Genomic DNA, 14432 nt, shown 5'->3' with positions numbered 1-14432 from the left:
GGCAGCAGTAAAGACGCTGACAGCAGGGAGAAAGGCCAAGCAGCCAGGGAGAAGGAAGCCAATGTTCCCACTTTGGGCTGTTTGTAGACTTTGGGCACCCAGGTTCAGGCCCAGCCTTTTGGGCAGTTAGCAAGGTGGCCTGGAGCCCTAACAGGGACCTGTCCTGATGGGAGCAGACACTTCCTCTGCCAGGGGTCCAGGGAGGCTGCAATGGGACCAGGCTCAGAGCACAGACAAGGGAGGGCCTTGGGAAAACTGGCCTGACAAACAATGTTATCAGCTGTTTCCTGCACAGGGAGCCCTCCCCACAGCTGCAGCCCCACCTCCAGATCCTAGAGGGGGATCCCAAGCAGGGCTGGTGAGTAAATGGGGCCAGGCACCAGCTCCACTGCTGTGAGGGGTGGACCAGGGCTTCCAGGCCTCTATCCAGGCTCTCCCCAAGGGTGAGGGAGCGCAAAGGTGGGCAGGGCATGCTGTTCTACACTGTCTGGAAGGACTAAAGCTGTCAGACCCCCAGGGAGGATGTGGCCATGGGGGCAAATCAACATCACATTCTATAGCCCTCCCAGTGGCTCCTGCTTTCTGTCCCTGGCTTCTAAGGTGTGGGCTAAGGGGGGGCTTGAAGCATCTGCTTAAGAGCTGGAAAGGACCTTAGAAATCTAGGCCCCCTCAATTTTACAGAGGAGAAAACTGAGAACTCACGAGGACAAGGAAGTGAGTGGCCCAAGGTCACTCAGGCAGTAAGTAGAAGAGCTGGGGTTTGAACCCAGGACCAGCACCCTACCAGACCGCACCTCCTGCACTCACCACCCTGGCCAGGGAGGAGGAGCCATGACTTCAGGAGACAGAGGCAGCCCCGCTCAAATCAGCCCAGAGCTGGGCGCTGATCCTGTAGGGCCCCCCCAGACTGCAGCCTCACCCCTGGGCCCGATCCCCACTGCTGCCAGGATGGCCAACACCTCCAAGGTCTCACCTGGGCTTCTGGCCATGCTCCTTCCCCTCTCGGGAGCCAAACCAGGCGCTCCTGCCTTTCTCCTCCCCACTGGAGGAAGGGTGGGAAGAGGCCCCGAGGGCCAGGCCCATCTTCTCCCCGAGGGAGCCCCTGCGGCCGGCCCCATGGTGATGATGGTGGAAAAGACCCATTCGGGGCTTACGCTCTTCCTTCCTCGAGTCTTCTCTCTCTGCTGATGTGGATGAGAACACTATGGGTGTGGCCACCTGGACAGGCTTCCCCTCTGCCCGCTGGGCCCCTTCCTCCTCTCGGCCCGCACCTGCTGCAGCCAGCGTCTCAGAGCTGCCCCTGGGGGCCGTGTCCAAGAGCCCTGTGCCTTCCTCCGCCCGTCGAAGGGAGAGGCTGTGGAGGGCACTGGCTGAAGGAGAGGGGCCCGAGATGGAGGCCCGGTGGGCCGGTGGGGCAGGCGGCTCATCGTTGTAGATGTGACTCCCATTGATGCAGAGGGAAGAGCCAGAGCCGGGGTCATGGCCAGAGCGGGGCAGCCCTGCCTGGATCTGGCTCACTTCATCACTGTAGGCTCGTTTGTGGGTCAGCAGTTTGGGGGACGGAGCAGAGTCCTTGCCTGGAAGGAGAAGAGAGAGACAGTGCTGGAGGACATGGAAAGAGAAGAGGAGGAAGGCCCCACCTCCTGGCCTTCACTTCCTTCTGCCCCTACCACCAGATCAGACAGAGGGCATCCGAGGGCAGGAGCTGTATGTTCCATGCCTCCCTGCCATGAAAGCCGGGTGAGGACTGCATCCCCTCACTTGCTCCCATGTCAGGCCATGGGCATCATCCCCCAAGGGCTAGGGCGGTGTGTGCCCCCTGTGAGGACACCCTCCACAGCTCCCCATCTCCTCCCCAGGGCTCACAGTGGGAGGGAGGCCACACCTGTGCCAGGCCTCACCTCGCCACACCCCACTCACCCCCTTCAGTGGAGAGCCGGCTGTGGCGGCTTGGGGAGCGGGTCAGGTACTCAGAGCCCAGCCAGGCCAGACTCCCGCTGGTGGAGGAGAGCGTGCTGTCTGAACCTAGCGAGGTGTTGGACTGTGTCAGCGAGGACTTGCGCAGCTTGTTGCGGAGGAAGAAGGTCTTGGCCTTGGCCTTCTTGCTGGAGCCGCCAAGCAGGTCGGGGTCGTCCATGGCACTGCTCGGGATGATGGCCGAGGCTGACTCCAGCTCATACTTCTTCTTGCCCTTCATCTTGTCTTTGATCTTGCCAAAGGGTGAGCGTGGTTTGTCCTTCACCGACAGGTCAAACATGCTGGCGCTCAGGTTGTTGCGTGTGAATTGGATGGTGACCTGGATCTCACCGCGCTCCTTCTCCTTCTTACCTGGCTTGGAGTGCAGTTTGTACCACCTGCATGAGCAAGGGGACAGGACAGAGCACAGGTCAGGGCTCCCCAGGGCTGTCCCCAGGACAGAGGCCAACCCAGAGCTCCCCCTCCCCGTCCCCAGGGCCAGGCCTCCACTGGAAGGTAACAGACTCCAGGTGACGTACAAGGAGTTCTGAGCTGCCTGGCTATCTAGTATTGATCTCTCTCCCTCCATCCCTTCCTCTCTCTATCCAGCAGGGTCTAGGCCCAGTGGCTTCCATTCCCTACCCCCACACAGAGTGGAACACAAACCCCACATCCCACACCCCCAACCCCCATCCGGGCCAGACATGCCCACATTTTTCCTGGTTTGAATCATCTCTGCCCAGCCCAGAATAGTTCTAGTTCTAGGCCCAGGCCCTCGTAAGCCAGGGCAGGAACAGCTCATGGCAGGGCTGAGGCCAAGATGCAAACTCCCTCATAAGACTCACTCTCTGGAAAGACCCAGAGCTGTGGTCAGCAGCACCCCAAACCTCAACCACAGCACCCCAAACCTCAACAGCATGGGAAAGACAAACACCGGGAGGGGGGAAGATGGCTGCTCAGGAAAAGGAGAGAGAAATGAGGGAGACACAGAGAAAGAGAGACGAAAGGTGGGGAGACAGAGAAATCAGAGAGACACAAAGAAAGAGACAGAAAGCGGAGAGAGAAATCAGAGAGAAAGAGACACAAAGAGACAGAAGGTGGGGAAAGAGAGAAATCAGAGAGACACGGAGAAGCTGTAAGAACCCTGGAAGGGACCCTAGAAGTCAATCAAGTCCAACCCCCTCATTTTCACAGATAAGGAAACTGAGGCTCAGAGAAGGGAAGGGAAGGGACTTCCCCAGAAGGTATTAAGATTTGGGGGTTCTTTAACTGTTAACATTAATTAAGCCCCCACGATACCAAGATCCCTGCACTAGGGACTGAGGCAAATGGAACCTGGAAAAGACCGGGTCTTTGCCCTTAGGGACCCCTCTAGTGCAGAAGGATAAGGCAGCATGGACTGAGGTATTGGGGCACGTACACACACACACACACACACACACACACACACACACGCCCATGCGCACACGCACACACCCAGTCTGGGGGGGCAGGACAGCATCGTGGAGTTAGGTAATTTGGCTGAATTACTGTCTTTGCCTGAAGGAAGTGAGGCCAGGAGATTCCCCCAAGCAGGAACACCTGAGGTAAAAGCACCTCATCATGCACAAAAAGTTGTGCTTTGTTTTAAGACAGAACACTGAGTTCACGGCCCACCCCTTCCATGTAATAGCACACGCCTCAGGGAAGCTAGTTTGCCTCTTCCGGCCTCCGGCACAGGACTTTCTCCCGGGTCTCATTACTAAGAACAGCTCACATTCCCAGAGAGCTCTAAGGGCCCAGCTCTTGGGCAGACTAAGCACGCCCAGCATCCAGGAAGGGAAGCCTGAGGCTGGCAGTAAGGTAGGAAGGGTGCCTGGGCATCAGCAAATCAAATGAGATGGAGGTGGACTCCAACCAGGGCCTCTCAACCGACTCCAGGTCTTTTCGAAAGCAGTCTTCCTCCTCAGGGAATACCCTCTCCATTCCCTCTGCACCTGCTTGGCTGAGAGATCAGCTAGGACAGATGAGAAACTGAGGCCCAGAGAGGAAGTGGCCTGTGCCAAGCACTATCGAGGCCTGGAGGAAAAAAGGCAAGGGTGGAAAGGGAACCTGCCCTCCAGGCCTGTGATCAGGACAGGAACAAGAAGAATGGCTAGTAATTATTTAAGGGCCTTAAGGTTTGTGAGATGCTTTACAAAGGCTATTTAAAATAATACTACGGATAGATTATGTGCTCGTAGCACACTATGTATGCATAAATACTGTATGTATGTACACACACACACACACACACACACACACCATTCTTGGCATCATAGCACATAGTAGGCACCTACTGTCCCACATCAGAGGAAGGGAAAGGGGTTCCCTGACGGCCCAGCCACAAAGAGCTGCGCCCTGTGCCCTCCCCCTGCGGGCCAGCTGGCATCCCGAATCCACCCCACACAACTTCCTTTGTCCATTCAGTAAGTCTGAGTTTGGAGACAAAGCCTTCCTCCCTCCTACTGAGAATGTCAAGTCAAAGGAATCAGCTCCCACCCAGCCCTGGATGGCAGTGGGACAGGAGGACCAGCTGCAGCCACACTCTGCGCCCTCCAGAGCACAAACTGGCTACAGGATCAGACAGCAGACAGCTCCGATAGCCCCAGTGGGTGCCACTTTTCCTCACACTTGCCCCAGTACGAGGCTTCCAGGCACCTTGCCCGTGGGCAGACCTTGGGAGGCCCTGAAGAGGTCTCCATCAGCCTCCCAACCTCACCTCAAAATCAGGAAGGTAGAAATGGGGCCAGAGCAGAGGCAGAAGCTGGTGCCACTCCTGCCAGGCTAGGGCCCAAGGGAGGCTGGGGGAGCAAAGCTCTCCCCGCCCCCTCCCTACAATTGAGTCTCTCCTACCCCTTCCCAAATCACAATGCTTTGGCATCTGTGCCCGTGCTTCGGCTCCACAGACAATAATAATAGAATTGCTATCACTTAAGCTTTACCAATATCCTCACAATAACCCTGGCAGCTACAGGCGGAGGTCAGGTGACCTTTCCAGGGTCACACAGAGAGTAAGTGCCTGAGGCTAAATCTTTCTGACTCCCAGCCCTGAGCTCTACCCCCTGCACCACTGCCCAGCCTGACCCAGCCTCCAAAAGGGAAAGTTTTGTATTCCTTCTCCCCACCCCACCCTTTATCCTCCCCTCAACTAGCACAACTCCTGGCACATAGTTGGCACTTAACGACCATTGAAATGAACCAAAGAGGGACAGAGATGTGAAGACTTGGCCCCAGACACTGGGATACAGGGTAGGAAGACAGCAGTTGGCTTGGGCTCTGGCCTCTGGCCCCATCAGAGGGGAACCCTGAGAGGTGGCTTGACAAGCCATAAATACTTATTAAGCACCTACTGTGCACCAGGCACCATGCTGTGTGCTGGGATACAAGCACAGGGAATGAAACAATCTGGCTCCTAAGGAGCTGACATTCTGTGGAACTCCCACACGATGACGTCATCCCCACTAGCGTTTATATGGCACCTTAAGGTTCGCTCTACAAGTATCTCATTTGATCATGACCAAGTTCTTATCAGGGCTGTTATTATTCTCACTTTACAGTTGAAGAAACTGAGGCAAACAGAGGTGGGGTGATATGCCCAGGGCAACACAACTACTTAAGTATCTGAGGCAGCATTTGAACTCAGGACTTCCAGGCCGCTCTTTGCACTGTGGCACCCCCTGGCTGTATCTATCAGAGGCAGAGAGAATGGACAGAGGCATGTTAGGAGGATAGACCAGCAGGCCAGACTGGTCTTTCTATTTCTAGCTCTTGGTAGCCCATCGTCTGGGACAAAGGAGGGACTGACAGCCAGGGGCCCATCATAGCCTGTGACCCTAGACCATAAGAACACAGGGCTGACCACCAGGCACCCTCCCCCATTCCTTGGGGACCCAAATGCCACCCCACTTGATACAGTCCAAGAGGCCTGATCAGGAAGAACAGGCTGGATGGGAGGCCCACAGCAGTGGCCTGGGGGGAAGGGAGGCTCAAGAACAGCATCTCCACCAAGGCTTAAGGAGGCTCAAGGATGTCTTCCTCTCAGCAGAAATCAGCGGGCAGAACAAGTGACCAAAGCCTGGGCCCCAAGTCTGGCCAAAAGGGACAGCCTGGCTCCTGTCCTAAAAACCTCTGCCCACTGGCCCAGCCGGCTCATCCCAGTAGGAGTGCCCCCAACCCCTCCCAACCCTAGACTCAAATACCTCCCCTCCCCAATGAAAGCTCTTTCAGAGCTGAATATCAAACACTCCCTCTTCCAGAAAGCTTTCTAGACTTTACTTGGCCCACCCTGACTACTCCTCACCTCCCCCATCAATGACCACCTGACCTACACTCAAATCACAGAGCACCATCTTCATCTCAAAGGTGCCAGGCCAATTCTGCATCCAGGATCCTAAAATTCAGAATTGGCCTGGCACCTTTGAGATGAAGAAACTGAGGCCCAGCAAAGGTAAGAAACATCCCCAAAGCCAGCACTGGGTGAGGGCAGGGCACCAACGCCATGCTTAGAGCAGGTGGTGGGTGAATCTGGTGGCCCTCAGAGCATCCGTCCCCTCCTGGGTCTCTACTAGCTCTAAGTCGAGGCATCCACGCCCCTTCCCAAGAGCCAAGGCCTCCTCCTGGGTCTTGTCTGACTCACACACACGGGGCCCTGAGAGCAAGACCATGATTGGTCCCCGCTGCTGTTGTTGCTCAGCCGTGTCCAACTTTCTTCGACCCCTTTCGTGGTGAGGATACTGGAGCGGCTGCCTTTCCCTTTTCCAGGGGATTAATGCAAACAAAGATGAAGTGACTTGCACAGGATCATACAGTTAGGAAGTGGCTGAGGCTGGGTTTGAGCTCAGGTTTTCCTGACTCCAGGCCCAGCACTCTACCCACTGAGCCGTCCCCACTGTACGTCCTAACAGTTCCAAGCAAAGATTAGCTTCTCAACGTCAGTCAATCAGCAAACAACGTACTATGTGCCAGACACTGCACTGGGTGCTTGGGATTCAAAGACACACAGAAAGCAGTACTTGCCCTCACAGAGCTTCCAGTCTAATGGGGGAGATTTTATATAGAAGAGCTTTTCAGGACCGGAGTCAGCCCTCAGCACAGCGCCTGGGACATAGAAGCCACTTCATAAATGCTTACTGATTGACTGCAGGAGATACAGATAAGTTCAAGATAGTTCGGGGAAGGAGGGCAGCACCATCAGAAGGCGGAAGGCAGGAGACAAAGGGGGAATCCAAGAATCCTTTCCCTGCAGAAGTTAAGGACTTAAATTCATCTTTTAGGAAGAGAGGGCCTCCAGGAGTCAGAGGTAAAGGAGTGTAGTCCAGACAACAGGTATAATCGGTATCTGGCACAAAGGCAGGAGGTGGATTGTTGGGTGGAAAGAACAGAGAGAAGACCAGTCTGGTCCAACCATGAAGTCCAGGAGAGAGAGTAATGTCTACTAAGCCTGGAAAGACATATCAGAGCCGGGTTAGGAAGGGCTATTAAAAATTCAGCAGAGGAGTTTAAATTTGATCTCAGGACATAAAATAAACCCTCATCAATCATCAGCATCTCTGTGAATTACCAACAAAACCCAGCACAGATACAAAAAGAAATTCCATTTAAAATAATGACAGAACGTATAAAATAATTGGGAGTCTATTACCCAGACACCGCCAGGAACTGCATGGCCAACACTAGAAGACTCTTTACCTAAATAAAGACATACTGCAGTTACTAATTACTCATGGGAAGGCGAGCCAAAAGAGTACCAAAAGTACTATTCAGCGCCATACCAACCAAACTACTCCCGGGTCACTTTACAATGCTACAAAAAATAAGGAAATTTGTCTGGAGGAGCAAAAAGTCAAGAATCTTCAGGGAAATAACATATTTAATTCTAGAGTTAATAGGGAGCCACTGAGTTGATTGAGTAGGGGAGGGACACGGTCAGATCTGTGCCATCTTGGCAGTGATGTGAAGGACAGACAAAAGGGGAAGAGACCAGAGGCAGGGAGGCCAGGGAGGAGGCTGACCCTAGGGTTAGCTGCTGGTGACTGGCCCCAGGGGGAGAGGTAATCAAGGGGGCCAGGCCCACTGTCCCGCTTGTGCTACCACAAGGATTCCTTTGGGAGGTGTGGGCAAGCTCCCATGGCCTTGGCCTCCAGCTCAGGCCCAGGCTACTTTAGCACAGCTCTGAAGGTCAGGAAGCGGCTTTTTCTGACATTAAGTCTAAACTGGACTAGACCCTCAAGGGGTCAAGCAGAACAAATCTAATGCCTCCGAAGACAGCCTTCCTCCTCCCCTGCCCCCCAACACTGAGCTCTGGACCTTCCCTCTAAGCCATGTGGGCAGCTGGTGGAAGCCGGAAGCAGAACACCTAGTGCTTTCCCACATCAGGCTACTTACTCTGAATTTAATCTTCCATGTACCAATTTATACATGTGCAGACTTCACCCTTGAGGGCAGCAAGGCCTCCCCCCCAGGCTACCATCTCCACTAGACAAGGACTCAGGGCCCTGCACTGCCGGCCTCATCCTCCTCTGGCCAGGCCTGACTTAGCAGTGTCCTTCCTAAGTCCACCAGCTGTGACCTTGGCCAAGCGCAACTGGCACGGCCCCTCCCCAATTCTGGTCACTGCCCCCCCACCAATGACCTACCTCGAGACTGTCCCAGCTTTCTTGGTTGCCACCATCCACTGACACTGCTGACTCCCACCGAGCTTTATGAAAACTCTCGGGACCTTTCTCAGACCCATGCTGGCATATGCCTGGCTTCTCCCCCAACTCCTAAGGGCAGTTTGCTGGAATGGGCATGACATCCATTCATTAGAACATTTAGTACTGGCAAATTCTGCCGTTAGAGGAGCATAAAGAACTCCCCGTGAGTGAACCGGCTCTCGGGGCCTGGGTCACCCCCATGAGGGCCTCTACGAGGACATTCACCCCCAGTGACCTTATGCAAGTCCTTTAACCTCCAGGGGCCTCAGTTTCCCCATGTGTAAGGTGGGGGTTCACAGGATCACTGACTTACAGCTGGAAGGGGCCATCAAGTCCAAACCCCTCGTTTCTGGCAGATAGGCTCTGGGCCTGGAGCCAGGAAGCCCCAAATTCAAATCTCACCTCAGACAATTTCTGGCCAAATCACTCTGGCTGCCTTGGTTTCCTCAACTGTAAATGGAGATTAATCATAGCACCTACCAACTCTCAGGTGTTTGTGAGGCTCAAATGAGACATGGCTTAGCACAGTGCTGGGCACATAACAGACACTATGTAAGTCACAAAGCTGCTAAGTATGAGACAGGACTGAAACCCTGGGTTCCATGACTTCATTCACACCACCAAAATGCCTCTCCTGGCAGGGTCCGGACCTCTCTAGCTCTGCTTCTATGCCAGGGACTGTTACAATAATTCAGCCAGCAGCTGCTGCGAGGGATGAAAAACCAACACAAGCCCAACAACAAGAATGCTGCAAGCCCAAGTTCTTTTGATCTGCTTTACTAAGGAAAGCAATATTAAAGGGTTAACAATCTTACTTTAATCCAACATACAAATATCATTCTCTTAGCTCAAGGGGAAAAGCCAGCACCCTGAGCTTCAGAGCAAATACAAACAGAGTAAATAAACATGAATGAACAGACAGATTTCTATCTGACAAAATCACAATACACAGTTACCTGAGAAGCATCAACATCAAAGCTGGGGAGCTAATAACAACAGCTGGCCTAGAGTCACGCACCACTCCTGGGCAGCTCAGAGCTCCGAAAAAGAAAGCCAGCCTCTGCATTTATATAACTTGTTCAGGGTCAAAGGTAAGTCACACATACGACTCACCCACGTGACCTAAAATCGTCACAAAAATGCGACAAACCCACGTGGTCTAAAAGCCTCTGATGTCACAAATATGTCACTCAAACCCATGTAAACTAGGCTTTCCCTTAAGGCAAGGAGGTCATCAAAGACTCCTAATTTAATCAAGGAAACAAAGGCCAAACTCTTCAAGGGCACTTGGTTGAATGAGTGCTAAGAGCCCATCTGGATTTCCAATACACTCCACCCCTTCTAGGTTCCATGGCCTAACAAAAATCTAAGTTAAATGGCCATGGATCCTGGAACAAATAGAAGCATTTACACATTGTGATCCAATCAAGCAAGAAACTAAAACACATCATTCACAACAAAACAAATACTTGTTTACAATACAAACATGATCTGCCCCTAGGTCAAAGCCAGTTAATCCTCTTCAATCAATCAGAGTAAAGTACTTCTTGAACATGTGTCCTTTTACACACACACTGCCCTTGCAGGCTTCTTCCCAGTACCCTCAGGCAAGGGCACGCTTTAGTTAGTAAAGTCCAAAAGCTAACAAACAAACAAAAACGTCAAAATAAAGTTCTCTTGGGGGTATGTCCTCCCCACACTGTTGCTGCAGGCTTCCTCTTAGTACCCAAAGTCCCAACTCAAAAAAAGGTCCAAAGTTCTGTGGGTAATCTGTCCTCTCCATGCTGTTCCAGCCCAGCTTCCAAGTCCTGAGGGGTGGCTGGGCAATAAAGCCAACAGGGTGGGGTCCCTGGGGGTCCAAGGCACTTCCCCTACCCCACCATAACCCAATCCACCCCTCCCTCCTGGGTCCCAAGCAGTCCCAGCGGAAGGGACCAAAAAGGCACACTCAACGCCTTGCTGCAAAGTTTCCATCTTGCCCCAGGGCTGAACTCCAACCTCCTGGGTTCCTGGTCATTCAACTCTGGCTGGCCGCTCCTGGCTTCTGCTGGAATCCGGATGTAGGTGGTTCCCCACTTTTGTGTTCACCTCACCAAAGTCGGCTGGAAGGCAGCTCACCGCTCTCACCTTTCCAAAGTTCTCACGCAGGCAGTCTTCTGCTCCATCTAAGTCAATATGTCAGCAGCCACCATCCACTTCTTTCTCCTTGCCAGCCGCTCCTGCCAAATCTGCACGAAGGCCATTCTCTAATTTTTCTCTCAATTTCATACGAAGGCAGTTCTCTGCTCCTGTTCCAAAACTCCTCGTATGATATAGTCTCAAAACATTCACCCTTTCAGCACAATGCTCTGGAGCCACGCTTATCAGCTCAAGCCCTTGTTCCAGCCATCCAACCCTCCCCCATGCCTGGGCATTTACTCCCACAGCCTTTGCTCCAGCCTGTCTCTTCCTGAGTGCTAATACTGTGGGGAGAGGGAAGGAGGGATTATCTCCCAGATTATCTCCCACTTCCACCAGTGTGTTTTCCTTCAGGCCTTTGTTGCTCCTGGGGCTCCACAGAACCACAGCCACCCCAAATACAAACAGCAATCCCTGAACTGGGAAACATACAACCACCCCAGTACTCCAAAATGCCATACTTTCCGTTTAAAATGCAGATCTACCCACAACAACGCCATTTGTTTCAACAATCTGGCTAGCAGCTACTGTGGGGGTGCAAAACCAACAACAACCAGCACACAGAACGCTGCAAGTCCAGGTTCTTTTGATCTGCTTTACTAAGGAAAGCAACATTAAGGGGTTAACAATCTCACTTTAATCCAGCATACAAATGTCATTCACTTAGGTCAGGGGAAAAAGCCAGCACCCTGAACTTCAGAGCAAAATACAAACAAATTGGGGCAGCTAGGTGGTGCAGTGAGTAGAGCACCAGCCCTAGAGTCAGGAGGACCTGAGTTCAAATCTGGCCTCAGACACTTGACACGTGTACAAGCTGTGTGACCTTGGGCAAGTCACTTAACCCCAATTGCCCTGCCAAAAAAAAAAAAACCAAAACCCAAAACAGAAATAGTTCTGGTCTTTTAAAAAATTTTTTTTAAAAAATACAAACATCAACAGACAGACCTTGTCTTATACAAATCTCAATGCATAGTTACCAGAGTTTAACAAAGTTCAAATATCTGGGTTCACAAGCTGGAGGGCTCTTAACTATAGCTGCCCAGAGTCTCCACATCAGCACACCGCCAAGAGTGAGAGCCCTAAGCAAACAGCTCTGTCTTCCCTTTTTATGCACTCTTTAGCTGTCATCAAACATCTTCTGAGCAACCAGAATGTAAGCTCTTCCTATTGGCTCTGGTCTTAGCAACTCCCCTTAGGACCCTGGGGGCTGCATGCCCACATAGGTTTAGAACCTAGTAGGCTAGGGGTTTGGGGCCTACTTGGCAGCGTAATACAATCAGACCTCCCTTCATTGGCCCCACCTCAGTTACCAATGCAGGGACACAGAGAGGTTAAGTTCCCAAAGTCAAAGGCAGCACTTGAACCCAGGGACTTGGACTTCCTGCCCTCAGAGAGCTCACGCCACATCGCTGGAGAGATGGGAGCTGGGTTAAGTCAATGGGACATAAATCCCCCAAGAGCTGGGACTGTTGGTGGAAGCATCTTCTGGGCCAAGGTCGATCCGGGACCTGAGAACCCTGAGGCCGAGAGTGACCAAGTCACCTGCCCAGGCTCTCTGCCCAGGGATGGCCTGGAGGCTCTGGACCAGCTTCCAGCATGCTCAGCTCAGCAGCTGCTCCACCTTCTCCCCATCCTGCAGAGGCTGAACCAGAGGAATGTGGAAGGAGTCACAAGATCCCTCAGGGAAAGTCACCTCCCTCCACAATCCAGGGCCTCAGCCCTGCCCAGCAGCCAGCATGAATCCGGCCAAGCCTCAACCTTTATAGAATTGGGCAGTGTGTGCCTGGGGGAGAGCGGGAGGGCCAGAGCAGATTTATACATCCCAATCCCCCCCACCAGCTGTCCAGGCTCTGCACCCCCAGCCTCAGCCTCCAGCTCCACTATGACCTCTGTGGGCCTCAGTTTCCACATCTGTAAAATGAGGGGACAGAACTCAAGGTTCACCTGTTCTGCTCAGATTTGAGAATTTTCCCATCCAGGCCCAGGGGCTCAAATCAAGGCCTCGGCTTCTTCCAGAGGCCAAGGAGCTGGCCTCCCAGGGTCTGCTCTCCTAGGGCTGTCCTCGGAGATCTCACAGTTCAGCCCAAGAGATGAGAGGAGAGAAGGGAGGAAGGGAGATGAGCACAGGCTGGCCTCAGGCCTGGCTTTGAGCAGCAGCCCAGGCTGAGGGGGCTCCTGCCCACCCATCAGTCAGCCAGCCTCAGTTTGGATTCCCCCCTGACAAGGCAGCACTAAGAACTTGGGCCCAATGGGCTGACCTGGAGCAGAGCAGGGGAAGAGGGGGAGTCCAGCAGCTCCCCCCCCTTCCCAGTGACCACATCCCCAGGGCCTTGAGCTCAGAGTCAAGATACCACATGGCAAAGACAAGACCCCCAAGGCTTTGTTGCAAGGCCATGGTCCGAGACCCGCCTTTTCCCCCAATTCCCATAAGGAGGGAGGCCCAGGCCATCCCTTCAAAGGACTGTTCTGTGGCCAAGTCTCCACTCTCCATTAGGCTTCCTAAACACTTCCGAGAGCACTTGATTTGGAGTCAGAAAGACCAGGATTCAAATCCAGCCTCAAACACTTACTAGCTGTGTGTGAGCCTGGGCACCTCACATCTATCTCAGCCTCAGTTTATCATCAGCAGGGCTGATGATAGCACCAACTCACAGGGTGGCTGCAGAGATTAAATTAAACATACGAATCCATATAAAATCCTATTTTGTTATTCTGCTCTCCCCGACAGCACTGTGACATGGTAGCACACTTGGAAACCTGGGTTCAAACCCTGCTTTCAACACTGTGTGACCCCTCTGGACCTCATTCCCCTCATCATTGGATGAGAGGGCGGGAGCTGGAAGGGGCCTCAGAGGCCACCTCGTCCAGCCCCTCCTTTTACAGACCCAGAGAAATTGAGGTGAAGTCAGCCAGACTGAGGTGACTTCGGGTCCCTTCCAGCATGTGACACCAGCCTTCTTGGCCATCTCAAAGTCTGCTCTGGGGCAGAGGGGGCCCTGGAGCCCTAAGCTCAAAGACTCTCATGATCCCCATGCCCAGAGTCCAGAAAGCCCAGAGTCACTGGGGCCCTTCCTCCAACAGGCCTTTCCAGCTCCCCACCCTACCCCCCCGGCTGAAAAAACTCTTTCCCACCAAAGGAGAGCAAAGGAAAAAGTTAACCATCTGCTCCAGGTAAAAGTTTTCCATAAAGTGACCTGAAATCCCAGGGAGGGTCAGGGTATGACTGGCCAGGGCCCTGAGACATCGTGTGTGGCCCCCAAACAGCTTCCTGCCTGGGGGTGGGGCTGAGCTGAGGTCTCCTCCCATCTAACTCAATCTGCTCCCTAGCCTCAAGCCACCCCTCCTCAGACCTTCCCTGGTCCTGCCAAGGGCACCTTGGGGTCACACAAGGTCACCTCTGGCGGAGAGGAGGCCAATTGTTTGGATCCTGGACGGGAGGTGGGTGAAGCAGAGTCTCCTTCCTCCCCCCCTCAGCCCCCACGGTTGACGAGTCAAAGCCACGGAGCCCATTCTACCCGCTCAAAGCAGGACTCACTCCTCACAGTCTGTCTCAGACCTCCCTGCCTCTCGAATCAACCAAAC

General features: G+C 53.3%; 1 protein-coding gene across 3 annotated transcripts in view; it reads right to left on the bottom strand.

Annotated features, from left to right (window-relative positions):
• Nucleotides 1-14432, bottom strand: part of RAB11FIP5 (RAB11 family interacting protein 5) — a 54487-nt gene that overhangs the window by 20193 nt on the left and 19862 nt on the right. For 2 of the 3 annotated variants that reach the window (XM_036750701.1, XM_036750703.1), the window contains exons 2-3: nt 1921-2354; nt 974-1577 (exon numbers count right to left, since the gene is read on the bottom strand). In XM_036750701.1, the coding sequence (XP_036606596.1) occupies nt 974-1577; nt 1921-2354 (1038 nt within the window). Of the gene's footprint in view, nt 1-973; nt 1578-1920; nt 2355-12151; nt 12178-14432 lie in introns of those variants that run through there. The other variant, XM_036750702.1, reaches the window with a different exon arrangement.

Source organism: Trichosurus vulpecula, chromosome 3 (genome assembly GCF_011100635.1).
Source record: "Trichosurus vulpecula isolate mTriVul1 chromosome 3, mTriVul1.pri, whole genome shotgun sequence".
Classification (NCBI taxonomy): domain Eukaryota; kingdom Metazoa; phylum Chordata; class Mammalia; order Diprotodontia; family Phalangeridae; genus Trichosurus; species Trichosurus vulpecula.
This window is presented reverse-complemented; position numbering and strand designations above follow the sequence as displayed.